The 21,042-nt window shown below is 39.1% G+C and overlaps 2 protein-coding genes across 2 annotated transcripts; both read right to left on the bottom strand.

Annotated features, from left to right (window-relative positions):
* Positions 1 to 3,697: 3,697 nt before the first annotated feature.
* Positions 3,698 to 5,976, bottom strand: LOC113235803 (location of vulva defective 1-like). The gene is made up of 2 exons (XM_026471707.1): positions 5,887 to 5,976; positions 3,698 to 5,804 (listed from the first exon to the last, which is right to left on the bottom strand). The coding sequence occupies exons 1-2, from the start codon at positions 5,911 to 5,913 to the stop codon at positions 4,410 to 4,412; spliced, it is 1,422 nt and encodes a 473-aa protein (XP_026327492.1). The 5' UTR covers positions 5,914 to 5,976; the 3' UTR covers positions 3,698 to 4,409.
* A 273-nt stretch (positions 5,977 to 6,249) lies between these two features.
* LOC113235959 lies at positions 6,250 to 11,779 on the bottom strand. Its single transcript, XM_026471881.1, has 3 exons — positions 11,679 to 11,779; positions 8,855 to 8,985; positions 6,250 to 7,608 (listed from the first exon to the last, which is right to left on the bottom strand). Exons 2-3 carry the CDS (start codon positions 8,867 to 8,869, stop codon positions 6,250 to 6,252), a joined length of 1,374 nt encoding a protein of 457 aa, XP_026327666.1. The 5' UTR covers positions 8,870 to 8,985; positions 11,679 to 11,779.
* Positions 11,780 to 21,042: the final 9,263 nt, after the last annotated feature.

Here is a 21,042-nt window from a genome sequence, read left to right as displayed (position 1 = left end):
TTTTTTTTTTTTTTTTTTTTTTTTTTTTTTTTTTTTTTTTATACCTGACAGGCAAATGACTCCACTCCACCTGATGTTAAGTGGAAAGTGGTATCCAAACGCGAAGGAACCTAGTGCAGCGATGGAATCCTCACTGCACTAGCCGCCTCCACCCTGCCTGCCTACAATATGCCTCTTCACGCCTCGTTTGAAGGACCCCATATCATAAGAGGGAGGGAAGACATGTGCCGGAAGGGAGTTCCATTTGTCAACCGTGCGGCAGAGAAAGGAGCTACCGAACCTTTTAGTACGCGATGGAATGCGGCAGGTAGTGAAACGGTGACTACGAAGGCCAGCACGCGTGCTTCTGAGCAGGAACGGGGAAGGGGGGATGAGGTTGAACAGCTCCTCAGAGCACTCACCATGGTACATGCGGTAAAAGGCGCTAAGCGATGCAACATCTCTACGCAGTTGCAGAGGTTCAAGGCGTGATGAGACCTCTTCGTCGCCTATAATTCGAGTAGCCCGACGCTGTAATTTATCCAAGGCATCGAGTAGGTACTTGGCGGAGCCGTCCCACAAGTGCGAACAATACTCAACGCAAGACCGGACCTGTGTTTTGTACAGCAGGCATAACTGGTCCGGCGTGAAAAAACGTCGCACCTTGTTCAGGACTCCGAGTTTCCGTGAGGCTGTTTTGATCACAGATTCGATGTAGCTCCTTGGATTCAAATCACAGCAGATTTCCATACCGAGCAAGGTGAAACTGCTCCGAGGTGAAAGTGCTGTGCTCATCAGAGAAGGCATGGGAAGGAACGGCGACAATTTTGTTGTTAACGCGCAAACCTGTGTTTTCTTGGCGTTGAACTCAACAAGATTACTGGATCCCCATGCAGATATGAGGTCCAATATCCTATTGAGCTCAACGACAAGATCAGATCGCTCTCTGTCAGTATCGGCGCGCCCAGCTGCGGGGAATCCATGATATCCCCCATGAACAGTGCTATCATCTGCATAACAATGAATATTCCCAAGTGGAAGCATGTCATTGATATGCAGAAGGAAAAGCGTGGGAGATAGGACGGATCCCTGCGGTACGCCGGCGTTCACATTCACGAACCTCGAAATGCTGCCGTCAGAAACGACGCGAATTCTCCGCTCACGAAGGAAATCGGCAATCCAGCTGCATAACTGGGCTGGCAAACCGTACGCCGGGAGCTTGGAGAGAAGAGCTTTGTGCCAGACCCGATCGAACGCTTTGGCTATATCGAGGCTAACAGCCAACGATTCGCCACGTTTGTCTATAGCCTCACCCCAAATATGCGATAAGTACGCTAGAAGGTCACCCGTTGATCGTTTCGGACGACACCCATACTGCCGATCATTAATTATGGAGTGATCTTCTAGGTATTGGGTCAGTTGTTTATTAAGGATCCGCTCTAAAACCTTGCATATTATGGAAGTAATGGCTATGGGACGGTAATTATGCGGGTCTGATCGGTCGCCTTTTTTGGGAACTGGTTGCACATTAGCCTCTCTCCAAGAGTCCGGCACACGACCTGAAGAGAGCGACAGACGATACAGTCGCGTTAGCACGGGAGTCAACTCAGCTGCGCAATTCCTAAGTACAATCGCTGGGATACCATCAGGACCACTAGCTTTCCGGACGTCGAGAGACTGCAGCTGCGTACGCACATCGCATTGTCTGATACGAATATCAGACATCGTGTAGCCACAGTGAGGTAGAGTTGGTGGCTGTGCGTTACAGTCGTCGAGACAGGAGTTAGCCGCAAACAGATTTGCCAAGAGGTCGGCTTTATCTTGCGGCTTGTGGGCTAGATTGCCGTCAGAATATCTCAGCGGTGGCAGCGAGGGCTGGCAGAAGTTCGACGCAACGGCTCTGGCCAGACGCCAGTAGCTACGACTACCTGTGGGATGCGTCAAGAGTTCTTGGCCAACTCGTGCGACGCGCTGAGCATCCGCTCTGATGTACGCTCTTTTGCAAGACCTGGTGGCATTATTGTAGGCTGTTTTAAGTGAGTTCGTATTGGGATCGTCTGAAGCTAGACCCCTGATCCAAGCGCGGTATGCAGTCTGTTTGTTCTCAACAGCCACAGCACACTCGCGGTTGAACCAGCGGTTGCGCCTCCCTTTACTGACGAGATCCGAATGCGGGATGTAGTATTCCATCCCGATTAAGATCTCATCAGCAACGGCAGTCGCGCTAGCTGTTGGATCCACCTCACTAAAACAGCGCTGCCGCCAGGGAACGGATGCAAAATAGTCCCGCATACCGTCCCAATCTGCCGACGCATAATGCCAAATGCGGCGTTTAGCCACAGTAGGTGGTGGTGGCAGTAACGTTGCCACTTTAGTGGATATCAAGCAGTGATCCGAAGTGCCCAGAGGGGCTTGGACCACCACCCGATATCCAGCCGGGCGAGACGTCAGCAGAAGGTCCAACAAAGAGGGCGCGTCACCAACCCTATCTGGAATCCGGGTGGGCTGATTCACCAGTTGGGTTAAATCGTGTGTGAGAGCGAATGTGTGGGCAGTTCTTCCAGCATGGTCAGTTTTAGAGGAACTTAACCACGACTCGTGGTGAGCATTGAAGTCCCCTAAAAACACCAATTCCGCTGTAGGAAACTGCGCCTGCGCGTCATCTGCCGCCCGAGTAAGGTGGTCCATGAGACGAGTTGTCTCTATGTCGCCGTGGTGGGATCTGTAGAGGCACATGTAGACACGGCAATGACTGCCCAGGTCAACATGTACCCCAAGGATGGAGAAGGAGGGGTCCTCCAAATGACGCAGACGGCGACAACAAACATCTGCCCGGACAAACAAGCAGACCCCAGCTTTCGCTTTGAAGGACTCTTCAAGCATATAGCCAGGGTAATTCAAGTAGCTGCTGTCAGCCGGGCAGAGTATTTGCGTCTCCGTAAGGAACAGCATTTCTGGTCGAGCCGTCTCAAGATGTTGATGGACGGCGTGGATGTTACTGTGGAGTCCTCGAATGTTCGTGAACTCCACCTTAAAGAGCGCTTTAGTGGTGGGGGTGTGCACCGCTGTACGACCGAAATTTGTACTTTGCGCTAACATGTTGGAGGGAAAAAGAGGCGTGAAGCGAGAAAACAGTGCCGCGACACAAGCGGTCAAATCGCGGGGCCTGCTTCCCCAGAGACTTGCCTACAGACAAGTTGCGCTGATCCGCCGGACGGAAGGGCCCCCGAACCCCCCCGGGAATGGCCGCCGGGACCCCACCTCCCGGTCACCAACCGGCACGACGAACCACACCGAGATTATGCGCGGCATGGTGAGGCAGCCTCACGAGCTGGTTAAGCACGCTTGGGCCCCTGTACTGTACCGCGGGCGGCCAGCGGAACAACCGTTTCTACGGGTCTCCCTGGCCGGCGGGTCAATGCAATTGTCCTGGCACTGGTTCGGCGGAAGCCTCCACAGACCACAAATGTCGCGGCAGCGTTCCCTCGGGCTCTGGTTGTACGCTGACTGATCCCGGAACGCATCCGACTAGCGAATACTTGGCGGGTTTTCCATCATGCGCACGGTGGTCACTAACCAGGCGGGTTTTCAAGCCCTTCCACCAGTGGAGCAGCTGGTTGCTCAATATCCCTTAGTCGCCTCTTACGACACCCACGGGAAGAGAGGGGCGGTGAATTGTATTCTAATCCGTCACCGCACGGATACAATGCATTGGAAGCGCATTTTTGTGGCTATATCATAATGAACTTCATGCCAATTGGGTAACGTATAAAGTGTCTAGTTTATAAGCCTTAAAAGAGTGGGTCTACTTCCGTTCTATGCCCGACATCCGTCCGAAACAATTACTGTCAAATAAGTAGCAGTAGAGCTCCTTGTGAAAAAGTCTGTCCATGGAAGTATTGCCACCTTACCTATTTCTGCCGCCAAGCAGTAATATCAGCAATATTGTGATCCGGCTTTGAAGGGTAAGGGTGCTGGTGAAATTATAGGGACATGGAACATTGTAACTTATGCCTCGGGGAGACGGGCGCAGTGGCAGTGCCCCTCAGATCTTTGCTATTTAAAGCTCTGAGTGGCACTGAGATTGTTATGGGCAGGCGTGTAGTTTACCACCAGACGCACGATATGTTCGTCCCGTCACTTAAAAACTACCTACTCGACAAAATCAAAACACAATGTCAAATATGAAGCTTCGAAGTTCGAGTATTATTTATTTCACAGTAATTGTTTTGGGCGGAAGTTGGATGGAGAAAGGGAGTAAACCCCTAGGTCGTCTTCGACGTCTTCCGGAGAATTCTCGCGCAGTATCGGGAATTACTCAATTATCATAAAATTCATTATGCTATGTATAATATCGTTATCAAAATTCGCATGCATCCAGTTTCGCGGCAATGTAAAGTCAGCCTTATTCATGTGAGTGAAACTTCAAATTAGAAATTAGCTGATAACTCAACTGATATTTCGTTGTAATCAACCTTATCCGTATAATAATAATAGTCATCATAGTAGTATTCTCTCGCATAATTCATCTTTTCGTCATACACCATATTATAATAATCTTTTACAGTTTCGTCATTATAAAGTTCATTATCAACTGTACTGTAACTTTTTCTCGCAGGAATTGCTCTGGTGGGCATAAGAAAGGGTTGTTCCGTAGTCGCAACTTGCTTCCTTGCATAATAATACAGTTTCTTTTTGTTACGTACACATTTGGGTATTTCGCATTTTTTATTGGGTCTAGTTGAAGTTGTATACTCTTCATAGTAATGGTAATCATGGTCCTGCCAGCTGCTTCTAGCAGTTGTTGTAGTGTCATCAACATAATAATACATATCATTCTTTTGGGGGGAAAAATACGCAGTGACATCGTTCTCTTCGCCATCGTCCTTTTTACTATCGTTCTCTTCGTCATCGTCCTTTTTACTATCGTTCTCTTCCGGAAATAGAATAGTTATATCGGCGCTAACATCTCGTACTGGGTATGATGGACTTTCTTCTGGTATTACATAAGTAGAGAATGTCCTCAAAGTGAATGGTATTGGTGGTTCCGTAGAACTAGTAGTCGAGCTAGTTGTCGTAGTTGTAGTAGGAGTAGTAGTAGTAGTCGTCGTAGAAGTAGTAGTCGACGTAGGAGTACTAGTCGTCGTTCTAGGAGTAGTAGTAGTAGTCGACGTAGGAGTAGTAGTCGACGTACTAGGAGTAGTAGTAGTAGTCGACGTAGGAGTAGTAGTAGTCTTAGTAGTGATAGTAGTAGTCGTCGTTGTCGGAGTAGTAGTGGTAGTCGTTCTCGAAGTTGTAGTTGACGTAGTATGTTCTAAAGTTGTTGATGTTGTAGTTGTTGCACTTGATGTTATTGGATTTATTTTCATAGAAAACATTATTGGAACCACGTACGGCAATATCATATACGTCATAGTTTTTGATTTTCTTGTGGTTGATTTTAGAAGACATCGTTTGCATTTATCTTTGCAACAATCTTGTACTCTTTCGTCAATAAGACTCATGAGTCTGTCGCAATCTTCACAAGAGCATTTGCAATTGTTCTGGTATTTTTTTTTATAGTTTGTTTTCTTATGTTCCGTTGAAGGGTTAGATATAGATGCACTATTGGATGAATTTTCCAAACTGCTGGAACCTGACGATGAGGAATAAGAATTTTCATCTTGTAGTGGTTGAACTAATCCAACTGTGTATTGAGGGATATACCGTTGTTGCCAATTAGAGTTAAAATAATTATAAGGCCATTTAGTACTATACCGCTCGTGAAATGCACCACTCGTTGTGATGCTATGGATAATCAAACAAGTTACTTGTATGTTGACGATCTGAAATATATGAACATACGCGTCAAAATAATTATTAATAAATTTGTTAAGGTCACTAACAATGGTTTGATCATATACTTACTACAAATGTCGAAGTAGCACTGGACATTCTTTTGCCAACATTGTAAATTATTAGGAAGATAATTAAAAGATAACGTGTGCATGTTTGCGTGGCATTTCGTACACCATTGTTTACATTGCTCGATGTTTGGTGAAACTGTTTTGTTCGAGAAACGCGATATAAAATGCTATCGCGGAGAAAGAAAGTCAAACCTATAAAATATTGCTTTTATTACTACTTCATGTGAAGTTATATGTTACGTAAACTTATAGGGTTCTATATTTACCGTGAAAATGCACAAACACCGTAAGCATCAAAATTTGTATTAACATAATATAAAAAAATACAAAACAATTTAAAAATTTAGTGCAGTTTACTATTACGCTATTTCTGTTTAAGTTTTCTTATTTGTGGAATATTTTTGTCATTTGTATTTAATTCCTTCATGGTACGTAATTTTAACAGGAGTTTAGTGGCTAATTCATCGGGTAGTGGCAATATTCCATATCTCTGCTTTTTATGTGGACTGTCACGCCTACTTGGAAAGTGTGGATATCGCTTCGCGTCATATCTTGCTCTGAAATCATTTCTAGATTGCATTTCGTCCTCATAATTACGGTGGGGTCTTACTAGCATTCTATTTGGTGGGTCTGTTATCCTGTCATAAAGCTGTCGATCTTTGACCACTATCATTCTAATATCACGCTCGTCATCATCTGTATTTTGTCGGAAATGGTACATTGGACTGATTTTGTCTTTTTTATTCGAAGATACTTGATAGTGGTCACTGTAAGGTCGTCTGTGACTTATTGGATATGGGTATTGTTCAAAACGGATTGCTTGACGTTTTCGTTCCATCGAGTTCATTGGCATAGGTGTTATTCTTGTAGATATTGTTGTAGAATATGTTGTTGTAGTTGATCTTGGTGTAGTTGATTTAAAAATTGGAAAGCTTGTGGATTCCATTAACTTGTCAGGAAAGATAATTTTTATCGTAGTGCTTGTAGATGTTCTCCAATGGTCTGTTGTATGTGTTGTTTCATTTGAATGGTCTGTTGTGTGTGTTGTTTCATTTGAATCGCCTGTTGTATGTGTTGTTTCCACTGTACTGTCTTTTGTATTTGCGGTTGTGAGATCTGTTGTTTGTGTTGATTCTGTTGTGCGTGAATTGTCAGTTGTGGAGGTTGATGGATCAGTTGTACAGTCATCAGGTTTTGATGAGGGGTAGGGCATTGGCACCGGAAGTGGTATTTGGAAATTAATTGGATAAGCCATGATGGCTATTCCAGGAGGCTGAGTAGCCACGCACTGCTCACAATAGTTAGGGCAACAAGAGTTTTGATTACTATTATTAGGTCCGCATTCTGAGCAAGTGCATTCTTTGCATTCTGTTGATCCTCCTTCGTCTCCTGACTTACATTCGGGGGAATTGTATTCGCTTTCACATCCTTTAATGTCTTTGCTATACGGTTTATTTTTGTACTTGTTCTTTTTCTTTTTGTTTCGCTTTCTGTGTCTCCTGCTTTGTTGTATTTCTACAGAAAATAAACGCTCGGGTGCCTCTTCTTCAGTGAGGTCGTTATTACTTTCGGTTGTTGGGTTTGCGTACCTGTAGTTTAGCATTGAATTTTGATAATAACCCGGATTGTTGTAGTTGCCATAGTAGTTTTCGGTGTAGTAGTTGTATTGTAACTGTAATGATGCATACTGGACGAAAAGTAAAACAAGTTGCACGTAGACAGCCTGGAAAGGTATATGAAAAAAATTATTTGATATTTTCCCAAGTATTTTTTCCCAAATTTCTCTAAACAGAACAGAATAATTCTGGCAATGAAACTATTTCGGATCTAAATCACATATAATTGTTTTTTGAAACAAAGTTTAAAAAAGTAATAGTTTCATTCCCAATGTGCAACAGCCTCGAAAACCTAAGAAATCGATGGAATAATACTCATTAATTAATCCAAATTAATATTATAAATGCGAAAGTAACTACTACATAAGGTGTAACGTTTTCACGCCTAAGCCGCTCAACCAGTTTTGATGAATAGAAATAGATGGGGCCTAGGAGAAGGACACAGGCTACTTTTTGCTACAAAATATATTTTAAAGGGGCAGAAATAGAGGAAGGTTTGTATGGAGAATTAATAAAACTATAGAAATACAATACTAATAGTATAAAGGCTCTCTAATTATTTATTCCATTTCTACGTCAACGAACTCGCAGGCATTAGCTAGTTGACAATATATACAATTGAGGAAGTGTTTGTCTTAATGCGTAATTCATTCAATAGTAAATGCACACGCGCTAAAGAGAGCTGGACTGGAAGGAGCTGAACAAATTTTAATAAACTGGTTTTGCTTGCAACTGGAAAAGACGTACTCTCCAAATTGAAAGCTCTGTGTAGTCACATGTACTCGTTAATAGAATGAACCTGTAAAGTACAGAAGAGGACATTTGAAGGTTAACAGAAGCGATGTTGATATTATGTATTATAGAAATCCTTATATGAAAGGAGCAAAAGGACACAAAAGCATTGTCGTTTTACTGGTATGTTATATACCATTGTATAATACTTACTAAAGAAATAAAGAGGAACTTATGAATCAAACTCTAATGCTGGTAAGCAAAACAAAAAATGTCCACATGATTTTGATACCTAGTAAGGAAGCTGGACGGATGCAGTGTCACTCAAAGCTTTAACGTGTGTACGTAATAAAACGTGTGCTTTCATGAATAAAGTCTAATTCGGATAACGCCTGTGTTGGAGCTCCTAGGTTAAATTTATGATTGAAGCTCTCACAAACAAATCGGTTCGATATATAAGATGTGTTCTTTAGCTCACTAATTATCACCTGCTTGAGGAAAACATCGTCATAAAACCTACCAGAAGGTTTCATCATCGGAAGAACCAATGCCCAAAATCGATACAGTTCTAACAAAAATAAAGGTGATTTCTAAATGAATAAAACAAAATTGTGTACGTACCAATCTAAACGTCATTGTTTTAATTTCTGACCTGCTTTTATGTTAACATTCTTTCGCGACAAGCGCACTTTAACTGAGTAAATTAACCTGGTGTTAATTTTCTTCATTGGTCGCAGTTACGTGATCTAAGGCTGCAAAATTCAAACAATGCTCTCAATGGAATTGTTCGGTAAACGTCTACATAGCCACATTTGATAGTAATAGTTGTGTAACCGATATTACTGAACGATTTGTTCGTCTTACTTCACCTTGGTAGGTTGAAAAATATTTTTAGTTACATTTAGTGCTTCTGTCTGCTGGACTAAAACTATGGAAGACTTGGAAAAGCAGCAGCTGGGTTTTGAAGAAGAGAATTCAATCAAGTTTGACGACCTCAGTCGGTGGAGTGGCTTGCACATCGGGTTTTATGGTGTCGCCATCTTTGACGTCCTGGGTTCGATCTTCGGCCGGATCAGTGTAGAAAAACTAACTTTTCTATATAGTCTCGAGTCTGGGTGTTTGTATAGTCGTTGTTTCCGATTTTCATAACACAAGTACTACATCGAGTTCTTAGGTTTTCGCGATTGTTACATATAGGGAAAAGAAACTATTTCTTCGGATCTATGTAGCGCTTATTTGTTTTTGTTTTTCAAACAAACCAACGTTTCGGATCCCATAGGACCCGTAGGTCCCGAAACTATGAAAAAAAAAAATACGCGATTTAAACCCGAAAAATAGCTTCAGTTCCTAAAAGTACTTTAGTTATGTGATGTTGTTAATACCCCTCCTAGCGTCGTATACCTTATTGCTGAGGGTCGTGACTCCCCCACGGAGACAAGCTACGCATGACAACGCTGTGCCATCTGTGGCGGTCTTTTGCATAGTAAAGGGCATCATGGAGAACCATGCCGAGAGCTGCACAAACTTGGTCGGACCATCTTGTGGGACAGCGACCCCTGAAACGTTTACCGTCGATACGTCTGATGACCATTAGTTGTTCGAGGTTCTGCCCTTCTTTCCTGGCTATGTGACTAAAGAAATCAAATATCCTACGTAGACTGATGTGGACGATAAGTTCCTGCAAAATTGAGTCGTTGGTGCGAAAATCTATCCAACGGACTCCCAAAATTTTAATCCGGCACACATGTCGAAGGCGTCAATGAGGTCACGTTCCGCCTTTTTTAGTGTCCACGTTTCTGCTCCATAGTTAAAAATGGTAAACACCAAAGAGCCCACCAATCTCATCTTAGTTTTACGCGTGATGTCCTTCCATACTCTCTGCAGTTGGGCCATAGCACCTGTACCTATTCCTATGTTGCTTAATATAATATTAGGGGTTAAAGTATGAAATTGCCGTTTTATTGCAATAGGTTCTTTGAATTTTCATAGAATCTTCATGGTTTGAGGTTTTCGAATGAAACTTTTTTCAAATGGTTTCTTGATTTTTTTTTTTTAAATTTGAAACATTTGAATATCGACTTTCAATTGTTTTTGTTATTCAATTTAGACAAGAAAGATGGATACTGCGAAAATTCGAGTGATTTTTGAATACGAGTTCCGACGCGGAACTAACGCGGCAGAAACAGCCCGCAATATCAATGCTGCGTTTGGAGAGGGGTCTACTAATGAACGCACCGTGCGATTTTGGTTTAAACGCTTTCGTGATGAAAATTTCGACTTAAAGAACGAGTCACGAGGAAGACCGCCCACACAGGTGAATAACGATGAATTAAGAGAGATAGTGGAAGCCGATCCTAGTCAAACTACCCAGGAATTAACGGCATGGTTTAACGTTACCTTACCCACAATATTGACTCACTTGCGTCAAATCAATAAAATAAAAAAATACGAAAAATGGGTGCCTCATGATTTGACTGATCTGCAGAAAGAAACGCGTGTTGAAACTTGTGTTGCCTTGTTGAACCGGTACAGAAATGAAGGAATATTGGATCGAATTGTAACATGTGATGAAAAGTGGATTCTTTATGATAACCGGAAAAGAAAAATGCAATGGCTGACCCCAGGTCAAATGCCACAACAGTGTCCTAAAGCAAAACTTACCAATAAAAAGGTAATGGTAACTGTTTGGTGGTCTCAGCATGGTGTTATTCACTATAGTTTTCTCCGATCTGGTCAAGCAATAACGGCAGATGTCTATTGTGCCGAACTCCGAACCATGTTGACAAAACTAGCAGTAAAACAGCCCCGACTCATGAATCGATCTTCACCATTATTGCTCCACGACAACGCGAGACCTCACACAGCACGAGAAACCATTTTGACCCTTCAGGAACTGCAGTTAGAAACCATTCGTCATCCTCCGTATTCACCAGACCTTGCTCCAACGGACTATCATTTTTTTCGTGATTTGGACAATTATCTACGTGACAAGAAGTTTTCTTCCCAGGAGGCAATACAAAATGCTTTCACACAGTTTGTGCAGTCTAGATCGTCGGAGTTCTATCGCAAAGGCATTAATAACCTTCCCATTAGATGGCAGCAATGTATAGATAATAATGGCAACTATTTTGATTAAATAAATTTGTTAAAAATTTAAAAAATAAACAATTTAGATTTTCAGTACAAATCGGCAATTTCATACTTTAACCCCTATTATATCTAATAATCAACACACTAAAAGATGGCAAATTTACCCGTTGATTGGCAATAAATAGAGGTTTAAATTCGCTTCACTAGTATCCAAAGGTAGTTTTAATTTGTTGGCGAATAATGCCACGGACAAAAGCAAGTATTGTTATGAAGAATAATTAAAAGATCAATTTTAATGTTCTGATTTCTCGAGGCGATCTTTAGTTGTCAAACTCGATTGAATCTCAGAACTTACCGCCCCGATTAGCGTTTAAAATTAGCTTTTCTCGTCTTTGGCACATTTCTTGAGAGTTGATGACGTCACGACGCGGGGGCAGGGGCGAAGGTGGCCGGGTCACGACCTCCACTCCTGAAATAATCGCAGACGTGGAAGAGAGCCAAACTGCGCACGAGTTTTGGGTAACGCTGGAGGTGAATTGAGCGTGGGTTTTAATTTTAAAGAAATTGCAATAAATATTGTATTGTATGTTATGTCCATTAGTTTTTAGAGACTTTGGTAACAGGAAAATTTCCTACTAACCATACATATATAATAAACAGGGTGTAACAAAAAGTCCTGTTAGATGGTGATCGTAATAACGAACTTCAGCAAAATTATACATAGTAATTAGCGAGAATTCCTTTTTAAAGAAAATGCATGGCTTATCGGGTTTATAGGTATGATTACCAGCTCAAATAACGGTGTCACCACCTTTGTTACTTACTGTATGTGTAGGGTTGTTATGAATGTCTCAAAATTGGTCTATAAATGATATGTATTTCTTGTAATATGACAACTAGTTTGTTAGACAATTTCGCAATGTAAATGTCTTATAATCGTTTAGTTACAAATAAAGCGTTATTACATTTTCATTATGTTACAATAAAGCCGGGCTCGCTGTTGATACTGTAGCAAGCGTTAAAGCCAATATTTGTGTACCGGCGCACGAGCAGCGGCAGCGGGCGCAGGGCGTCGGGTCACGACCTCATCGCGCCAGATTTAGCTCTCGACGCCGGCACCTGTCTGCCAACTGTGACATCTCCTTTTGCCCAAATGCCCGGACATGTTTGTTTTCGTAAACAGCTATTAACGTGTGAAAAAACACCGAAATATATCTACAACGCTGTTATCTACACTGTAGGAAGGAGAGTTAACAATAACTGTCATACCTTATTACCTATGAAATTAAATTAAACGAAATGTTGATTTATTTTTTCTTGTTACAAACTAACTTAGGAGTATCGGGCAAATAGTGAGACCGGTGCCCGAGAGAGGCTTAGGAAAAATCTGTATTACAGGTCACCTGGCTTCCACTCTGCAGACGAGCAATAAATTTATAGCATAGTGGTGGTGGTGGAAAATTGTACAATTATTGATACTTACTAAATAGTGATATTGATTATTCGAGGTCCCCGAATATTATTTGTTTATTTGCGTATGTTTCTAAAATTACCCTTTTGACCACCATAGACAATAAAACCATCAGTTGTTTGTATATTTTAGTTAAGTATGGCATCATAGTTGAAATTTAAGTTCAGTTATGTTTTTGTTTAACTTAGAAGAAAAAAAAATAAGGTTAAAATTCATAACATGTCACGTCACCAGACTTGGCGTCTAGGAAACAAAACTAGGTTTTGTGAGTGGCGGTCAAAAGGTTAAAGTAAGCTTATTATAATATTACTCATATTCGTACCATGACGAACTTGTCAACCAAGCAATGTATTGTTGCTAAAGTGATTGAAAGAACGAATGATTTCCCAATATTGTCTATTCCTTACTAAAAATAGGAAAGAGATAACGTTATGTGAACTATATGGTGCCATCTCTTTCTTTTTTGATGTTCCGAATCATCTTATAGCATAATGTTTACATAAACATGTAAGTACTAATGTTTTTTACATTCAGAGAATTTTGACTGTCAAAAAAATAAAAGTATGAAATAATAAAATCTATTAAAATTACGTTGTTTTCAATAATTATTCCGCATTTTCATGAAGAAAAATAAATAAAACAAGCTGGGTCTTGATAGTCACGTTATGATTCGGAACTATAGTCTAGTGTCAACTGTTAATTTCACCAAGGAACATATAGATGGCGCTGTTATAATTTTACGAAATAAACATCGCGTATTTTTATTTAACAAAAAATTGTTTATTATGTGCTATTAAATAAAAAAATAAACAAAATGTTGAAGAGATAAGTAAATGAATAAGTTCAACTTAACTTTTAAACATTACAAATCAATATTACTGTAACTACAATAAAACTGAAAATAATATTGTTTCCATTGCATCCCTTTAACTATTTTAAGATTGCTAAACTTGACATAAGAGCAATATTACTTTAATGTTAAAGTCGCGTCATGGTACAAAATGAGTGAATGAATAGTCACAAAGCTGTCAATAAAACATCATAGTTTTAACATTACAATAGCTTACTTTAAGTGCGTTTTGGTACGAAAAGTCAATGTAAGGTTAAAGTAATATTGTTTTAAGAGGTTGTGGTAGGCCCCCTGATCATAGACACTTGTGTAGGGAGTGCTTTTTGATAACTAAGTACAGACAATTGTTATAATTATTAATGTAAAGATCGAACACTTAGACAAAATTCCTTCGATCCTGCTGGATTCGAACCAGTATTTTCAAGCAAACCAAAACTGAAAGACCAAAAACAAAATCCAAACGCATAGAAAAATTCATAAGGCTCGCTTGTTTATTCCGTGGCTTAGTTGGCAAAGCGTCTGGTACGGTTTGCTAAGAGACGTCGTCGGTTAGAATCCAGCTGTATCGAAGGATTTTTTTCTAAGTGTTCGATATTTGTATGAATAATTATATCAAACTAGTTGAGTAATTTCACAAAAAATAATTAAATATCATGGTGGTCAAACATCGTGACCTAGATTAAACTTAAAAAATACAGGTAGATAATTGTGTAATAGTAAGAACATCCTATAGCTTGTAAAGATCAATACCTGAATAAGAACCTATGTAAAGGAGAAGTTATTATATATATATTATATATATATTATTATAAACAAGTCATAAGTTCCGGTTTGGTTCGTAAACTGTATTTAGGATACAGGTAAAAAGTGACTAAAAGCCAGATCCTAAATATTTCTTTTTTTCTATTTTTTCTTCTTTTTTCTTTTTTTCTATTTTTATATTATTTCTTTCATTGCGGAATAATTATGTGGTTAGGTCATGTAGAAAAAATGAATGTTGGTAGATTGACGGCACAAATTTATAGAGCGAACGTGGATGGAGGCGTTGGGAGCGTTAGACGCCACCGTACATAGTTTTAATCAGATTGGGGATGTGTTTAAAAAAGGCGTTTAAAAATAACAAGAATAAACGGGCATGTCTGAAGTGCCTGATGGAAGTGGAGGAAGGTTTATCAGGAGCGTAACAGGTGGATGTCCGTGGTCTTTGCCTCGCCCAGTGGGAGACAGACGTGATGATGATGTATTATGTGTTGCTGAGTAATACTTAGTGTGAGATAGCTGATTTTTTCTTTCGATTTCAGACGAGTCGCCATGGTAAAATAATTTTTCCTATTAATACCTCCAAAACGCCTCCATTCGGTTTTTTTTATGACACTAAATGATGGGACGAACAAGTCATGCGATCGGTGGCAACCGAGACGCCTGTTCATAGCAGTTGCAGTGCCAGTCAGAGTTTTAAATCGCAAAGATCTGAGTGGCACTGCCACTGCGCCTGTCGCCCTGAGACAAGTAGACAAATCCCATATGCCATGGAACGCAGTAATGCTCACATTACTGCTTGGCGGTAGATATAGGTAAGGTGGCAGTAATTCTCTGGGCGAAGGACACAAGGAGCTCTACTGCTACGACTTAAATAATCCCTAAAGAGACTAAGGGTCGTATTTTAGAACTCTACTCAATGCTCAAGTCAGGATTGCACTGGAAATACGACCCTAATGGCAGGGACTTGAGTGTGATTTCGAGTGCTTTAAACCATACTCAAATCCTGACTTGAGCATTAAGTAGAGTTCTAGAATATGACCCTAAGAGTCGTATTCCAGAACTCTACTCAATGCTCAAGTCAGGATTTGAGCAGACTTGAGTATGATTTCAAGCACTGGAAATACGACCCTAATGGCAAGGACTTGTGTATGATTTTCAGTGCTCACTGCAATATTCAAGTCCTGACTTGAGTATTGAGTAGAGTTCTGGAATACGACCCTAAGAAAAAAGGGAATTGCTATTTCGGTTTAACAACAGGAAGTAGGTTAAAAATATAAAAGTTGGTTACAAGTACTCATAAAAGTTCAATAATAGATTTTGGTATGAAAGTTTCATGAAAAGTGGTATGCAAAGTGTTACTCATTCTTCTCAGGGGAATCTGCTTTACGAATGAGTAGTAGAGTATCATGTGTAATTTGATTACCTATGAAATAAATATTAATTGAGTGTCCATGACACTAGCTGGGAATATACAAATATTTCAATTACATTTCTGGATTCCAATATCGTCACTAAATGAAAATATCACTTTTTCAAATTTAAAGTGTAAAACATAAATTTTAAAAACTATTTCCCGATAGGTGACAGATTTGTTTAATGACGACATTGATTTCAATGTCAGATATATAAAAAGTTGTTGAAAATTTATTTGTTTTGTTTTGTTCCTGGCTAAATTTAGCTTAGATTTTCAAATACATATCATGGACACTGAATATGCATTTAGTTTTTTTTTTTCGTTCATTTCAATTGACACAGTACCCTCAGAAACCCAAGTTTCATATGCTAAGTGATTAAAATTATTTTTGCGTTATTATTTTGTAATACAAAAGAAATGTTCATAAGTTTCTCACAGGTGTCATTGACGGGGATAAAGCCATTTTAGACCCAATAAAAGATCTAACTACAAGCACTTAGAGAAATTTATAAGATCTGCTGACTAGATCTAGAGCTCAGTTGGTAAGAGCGATGGCTCGGTGTGGCAACAATCGCTGGTTCGACTCCAGTCAGATCGAAGGAATTTTTCTGTGTATTGCTCGATCTTTGTATCATTAATGATAACAGACTAGTGAAGTAGCACACAGAAGAGTTCGTTCAGGAAAGTACTGCGTGGCATGTTCCATAATTCTGCCGCCAAGTGTTTTGACGGGTAAGGTTGCTAGTGAAATTACAAGGTCATGGAACTTGTTAACTTATGTCTCGGGGTGACGGGTACAGTTTTAATTACTAACATTACTATGGATCATGGTCTGAAATAAATAATTCTATTCTATTCTGTTGTACAGTGGCAGTGCCACTCACATCTTCGCGATTTAAAGATCTGATTGGCACTGCTACTGCTACGGACAAGCGTGTCGCTTAATACTACGAGCACGCGACCTGTCCTTCCCGTCATGAAAAAAGTATACTTACAAAAAAATATACGAATATCATGGTACTAAACACATCATGATATTCAATAAATTAATGTACAATCTATAAACAAGTTTAAGGTTCCCATTTATGTCTTCGAAAAACCAGGGGGCCTACCATAACCTTTCCAAAAACAATCTTATTTCAATGTAAGCCTAAAGTAAGCTTATTATAATATTACTTATATTCGTACCATGACGAACCTGTATAACCAAGTAATGTATTATTGCAAAAGTGATTGAAAGAACGAATGATTTCGCAATATTGTCTATTCCTTACTAAAAATGGGAGAGAGATAACGCTATGTGAACTATTATATAATGCCATTTTTTTCTTTTTTGATGTTCCGAATCGTCTATCTTAGTATAATGTTAAAGTACCTAATGTTATTTACATTCAGAGAATTTTGTTAAAAACAGAAAAGTACGTAATAAAATCTATTTTTTTGTTGGGTATAGATTTTCATGAAGAAAACTAAACAAAACAAGCTGAGTCTTGATAGTCACATTTTGAATTCGGAATTATAGTCTAGTATCAACTGTTCGTTTCGCCAAAAAGCATGTAGAATGCGCTGTCATAATTTAACGAAATAAACATCGCATATTTTTATTTAAACTATTTCCTATGTACTATTAAATAAAAAATAAACAAAATATTGAAGTGATATACGTAAATAAATAAGTTCAACTTAACTTTTAACCATTACAAATCGATATTAAGACAATGAAACTGAAAATAATATTGTTTCCATTGCATCCGTGTAACTATTTTAAGATTGCTAAATTTGACATAAGAGCATTATTACTATAAAGTCAAAGTCGCATCATAGTACGAACTCAGTGAATGAATAGTCACAAAGCTGCCAATAAAACATCATAGTTTTAACATTACAATAAGCTTACTTTAAGCGCGTTATGGTACAAGAGGTCGATGTAAGGTTAAACTAATATTGTTTTAATAGGTTGTTGTAGGTCCCTGATTTCAAGACGGTCATTGGGATGCTTATTCTATGCGTGATCCCATATCATATTGACCTTAACTTCTGGCGTGGGATGATTTACCACCACCAGCACGCTCTGTACTGCACCCAATGAAGTCTGTATCGACGGGCTGATCTGGATCAGGACGTGACTGATAAGGTCCCGGTGCAGGCATGCTTGTACAGGTAATAGTGCCATTGTAACCTAAAGGTTGGATAGGGAGAGCACTATAATCAAATCTTAGATGTGGGACTTTACGTAATGCTTTAAGAATTTTCTGTCTTACATCAAACGTTGTTTTGGCGTCGTCATTAGTGTTGGGTAGGACTTGAAATTAAAACGAGTTTGAGGGAGTAGCTCATTTGAAAAAATGAGGCGGTACAATTCTAGGTCTTGTCCTCCCTAAAATAAACACGATCTTTGACCGCAGCACCTACTCGTATGTAACAGCGATTACAATTCTAATAGACTTCCAATGGAAATGAAATGTTTAAATGGTGATAAATTTAAAGTTTGTTTAAACAAATGGTTAATTGACAAAGTTTTTTACAATCTTAACGAATTTTATATAAAGACATCAAATATTTCACAATTGTATAACTAACTTAATTATAATTTTAATTTTTGACATTCAAGTTGTAATAAATTTTAGTTGAATTATAATTTTAAGACATTGTACGCCTGATTTGGGTAAGAATTGTGGATCTAATCACTTGTAAGTAACACCTGTATTTTATCGATTCATAAAATAAATGTTTCTGATTTCTGATTTCTGATTTCCTACTACAAATGAGGTGAAGTAGTGGTAGGAATGTTTGCACCTACGGCAATGACTCAACAGAGGGAATATTAAGCACATTTTCATAACTTGATGGTATCAATCAATTGGACAACTTAAGTGTTATGGATATAGAATAAATAAATGCTAATTTTATTTAGTACTATGGTAGTATGATCATATGATGTAAAATCAGCTATAAAGCGGGCAGTGCAGGACCAATCGTTGTTGCATTTGTTGAATTCGAAGCAGGGTGACACGAGTGAGGCTATGACATGAGGTGAGGTGTGAGGTGGGATATTTTTATGACTTGAGGCATTGTGACAAACTAACCTATGCCTTGTGTATGAGTAACTCAACACTAGTCGGTATCAAATTCACATCTTTATATCACTTGGTATAGATTTTTTCATAACAATTTATTCGACCTTTGCCACCTTGGCAGGTCTCTTGTATGCCAAAGTACGCGACCGGTCATCCGCCGTGACTGTGATAAGATAAACGATAAACAACGATAGCGTTGTCTGTCTACACGGACTAAGTCGTCGTCGTTGTGAGGAAATGTTATAAATAATGCGGGTTCTTGCAATTTACCTTTTAGAAATACCATAATTATTTACAAATAATTCTACATGTCTTTACTATCGCGATAACAAATGATTCTTTACTTTGAATTAGAACGTAGAACGTAACATCTTTAAGTTGGGTTAAAGAGAATGAAACCGTGTTTATTATATATTAAAATTTATTTATTTTACTTTACATAAATATAAAACCCAAGACAAGAATAAATTGAAATTTCTTAGAAATTATTTAAATTTAAAATAATATCCTTCTCGAGTTCTTAGGTTTTTGCGATTTTTATACTTTTTTTATAATATCAACTGACGGGACGAATAAGTCGTGAGCCTGCTAGTAAGCGACACGCCTATCCATAACAGTTGTACTACTTAGAGTTTTTAATTGCAAAGATCTTAGGAGCAATGTATTCCACGCCCGTCACCCTGAGACTTATGTTGACATGTCTCATGTGCCTGTAATTTCACCAGCACTCTTACCCTTCCAAATCGGAACGCAGTAATGCTCATATTACTGCTTGGCGGCAGAAATAGGTAAGGTGGCAGTACTTCCCTGGACGAACTCTTTCACAAGGAGCTCTATTGCTACTAAAGTCCCATGAAATCCCAGGGAAGAGTCAGCCTTGACCTTGGCACCTGTAAAGTGCCCGGAACGTTCGTTTGTTCGAAATACAAATATACGTGATTTACATCTGAAAAAATAGGTCTAAATCCATTTCCTAATACTCTTCTTTCAAGATAGACTTTAGGCTCATTTTTCTAGTGCTGTACACCTATCATTGCTTTCGCACAGGGACATCAAATACGCTATTGATATTAGCGATGAAGTGATTATATATGAGTTTTATTTCTATTATATTCTGGAAATAGATAATCGAAACACGTGAAACAATAATAATTAAGTATAGAACTCAACAAAGACATAAATGTGTAAAAGGGGCCAAGTTCAGAACAACTATCAAGTGGGTCTGACGGCTTCGCCAATGAAATAATCAGAATCTGTGCCAAATAATTATTAAGTTTCTAGGTCAACTGCAAGTGGTCTAGACTCTCGATTTGTATATCTTTGATGAGTGATAAGTAGCAGTATCAAATTTTAATATCTCGAGAACTGTACGATTTTCGAAATTACATTTGGTATTTTGTGTAATTATAGGCTTGTCTAACAAAATTTGTATATGTCAAATGGATTTTTAAGCCAAAAGGGCCAAAAAGTTTGTTTCTCCGACACAAAGGCAGTAGCGTCGAATTTTGTTTTTTGAACATTGTTCGTTGAACGCTACCATGTGTGTAAACAGTATTACCAGATATAATGCCTAATTAATTTCAAACTTACCATTAGCTTTTCGGTAAAGGAAAACTTCGTGTGGAAACCTGCATACATATGCAAAGCAATAAAATGATGCGTGTGAAGTTCCCAATCCGCATTGATTCCACGCGAGGAGGCCCGTGCCCAGCTGTGGGACTATATATTATAAGCTAACTATTATCATTATAATGCCTATTTGTTGATGCCCGTGCATGGTGAGACATACTGAGTGTGTTATTGTGCGTCGTGTTTAAATTTTAGCTTGTTGGCAAAAGGCTGCAGATTCATTTTATTTCAAAGAATTAATTTTCTTTATTTCCTTTTTTTATGTATAAAGTATAAGACAAAAGAGCAGACGAGCCACTGTGATGGGTGGTCTATGATTAATAAAATCAAATCAATAATACATTTGGTCTATGCGTCGCTAGCCTTTGAGAACCGTGTTGACTCGCTTTTTGAAGAACCCCATGTCCCACATGCAACCACACATCGTCGTAACTAAAAAGTTATGGATTTAAGGAAACACGATTCGAGAGTCAAAGAAGTTACTGAATGGAACCAATAAATTTATAATCTCGCTTA

Source organism: Hyposmocoma kahamanoa, unplaced genomic scaffold (assembly GCF_003589595.1).
Source record: "Hyposmocoma kahamanoa isolate Upper Pololo Valley unplaced genomic scaffold, ASM358959v1 88, whole genome shotgun sequence".
Lineage (NCBI taxonomy): Eukaryota > Metazoa > Arthropoda > Insecta > Lepidoptera > Cosmopterigidae > Hyposmocoma > Hyposmocoma kahamanoa.
This window is presented reverse-complemented; position numbering and strand designations above follow the sequence as displayed.

Bases quoted from the DNA above. Each gene is read 5' to 3' on its own strand.
- LOC113235803 (XM_026471707.1), bottom strand. From the start codon at position 5,913: ATGTCCAGTGCTACTTCGACATTTGTA. The intron at 5,805-5,886 runs GTAAGTATATGA...CATATATTTCAG, and splicing joins GTGCTACTTCGACATTTGTA to ATCGTCAACATACAAGTAAC.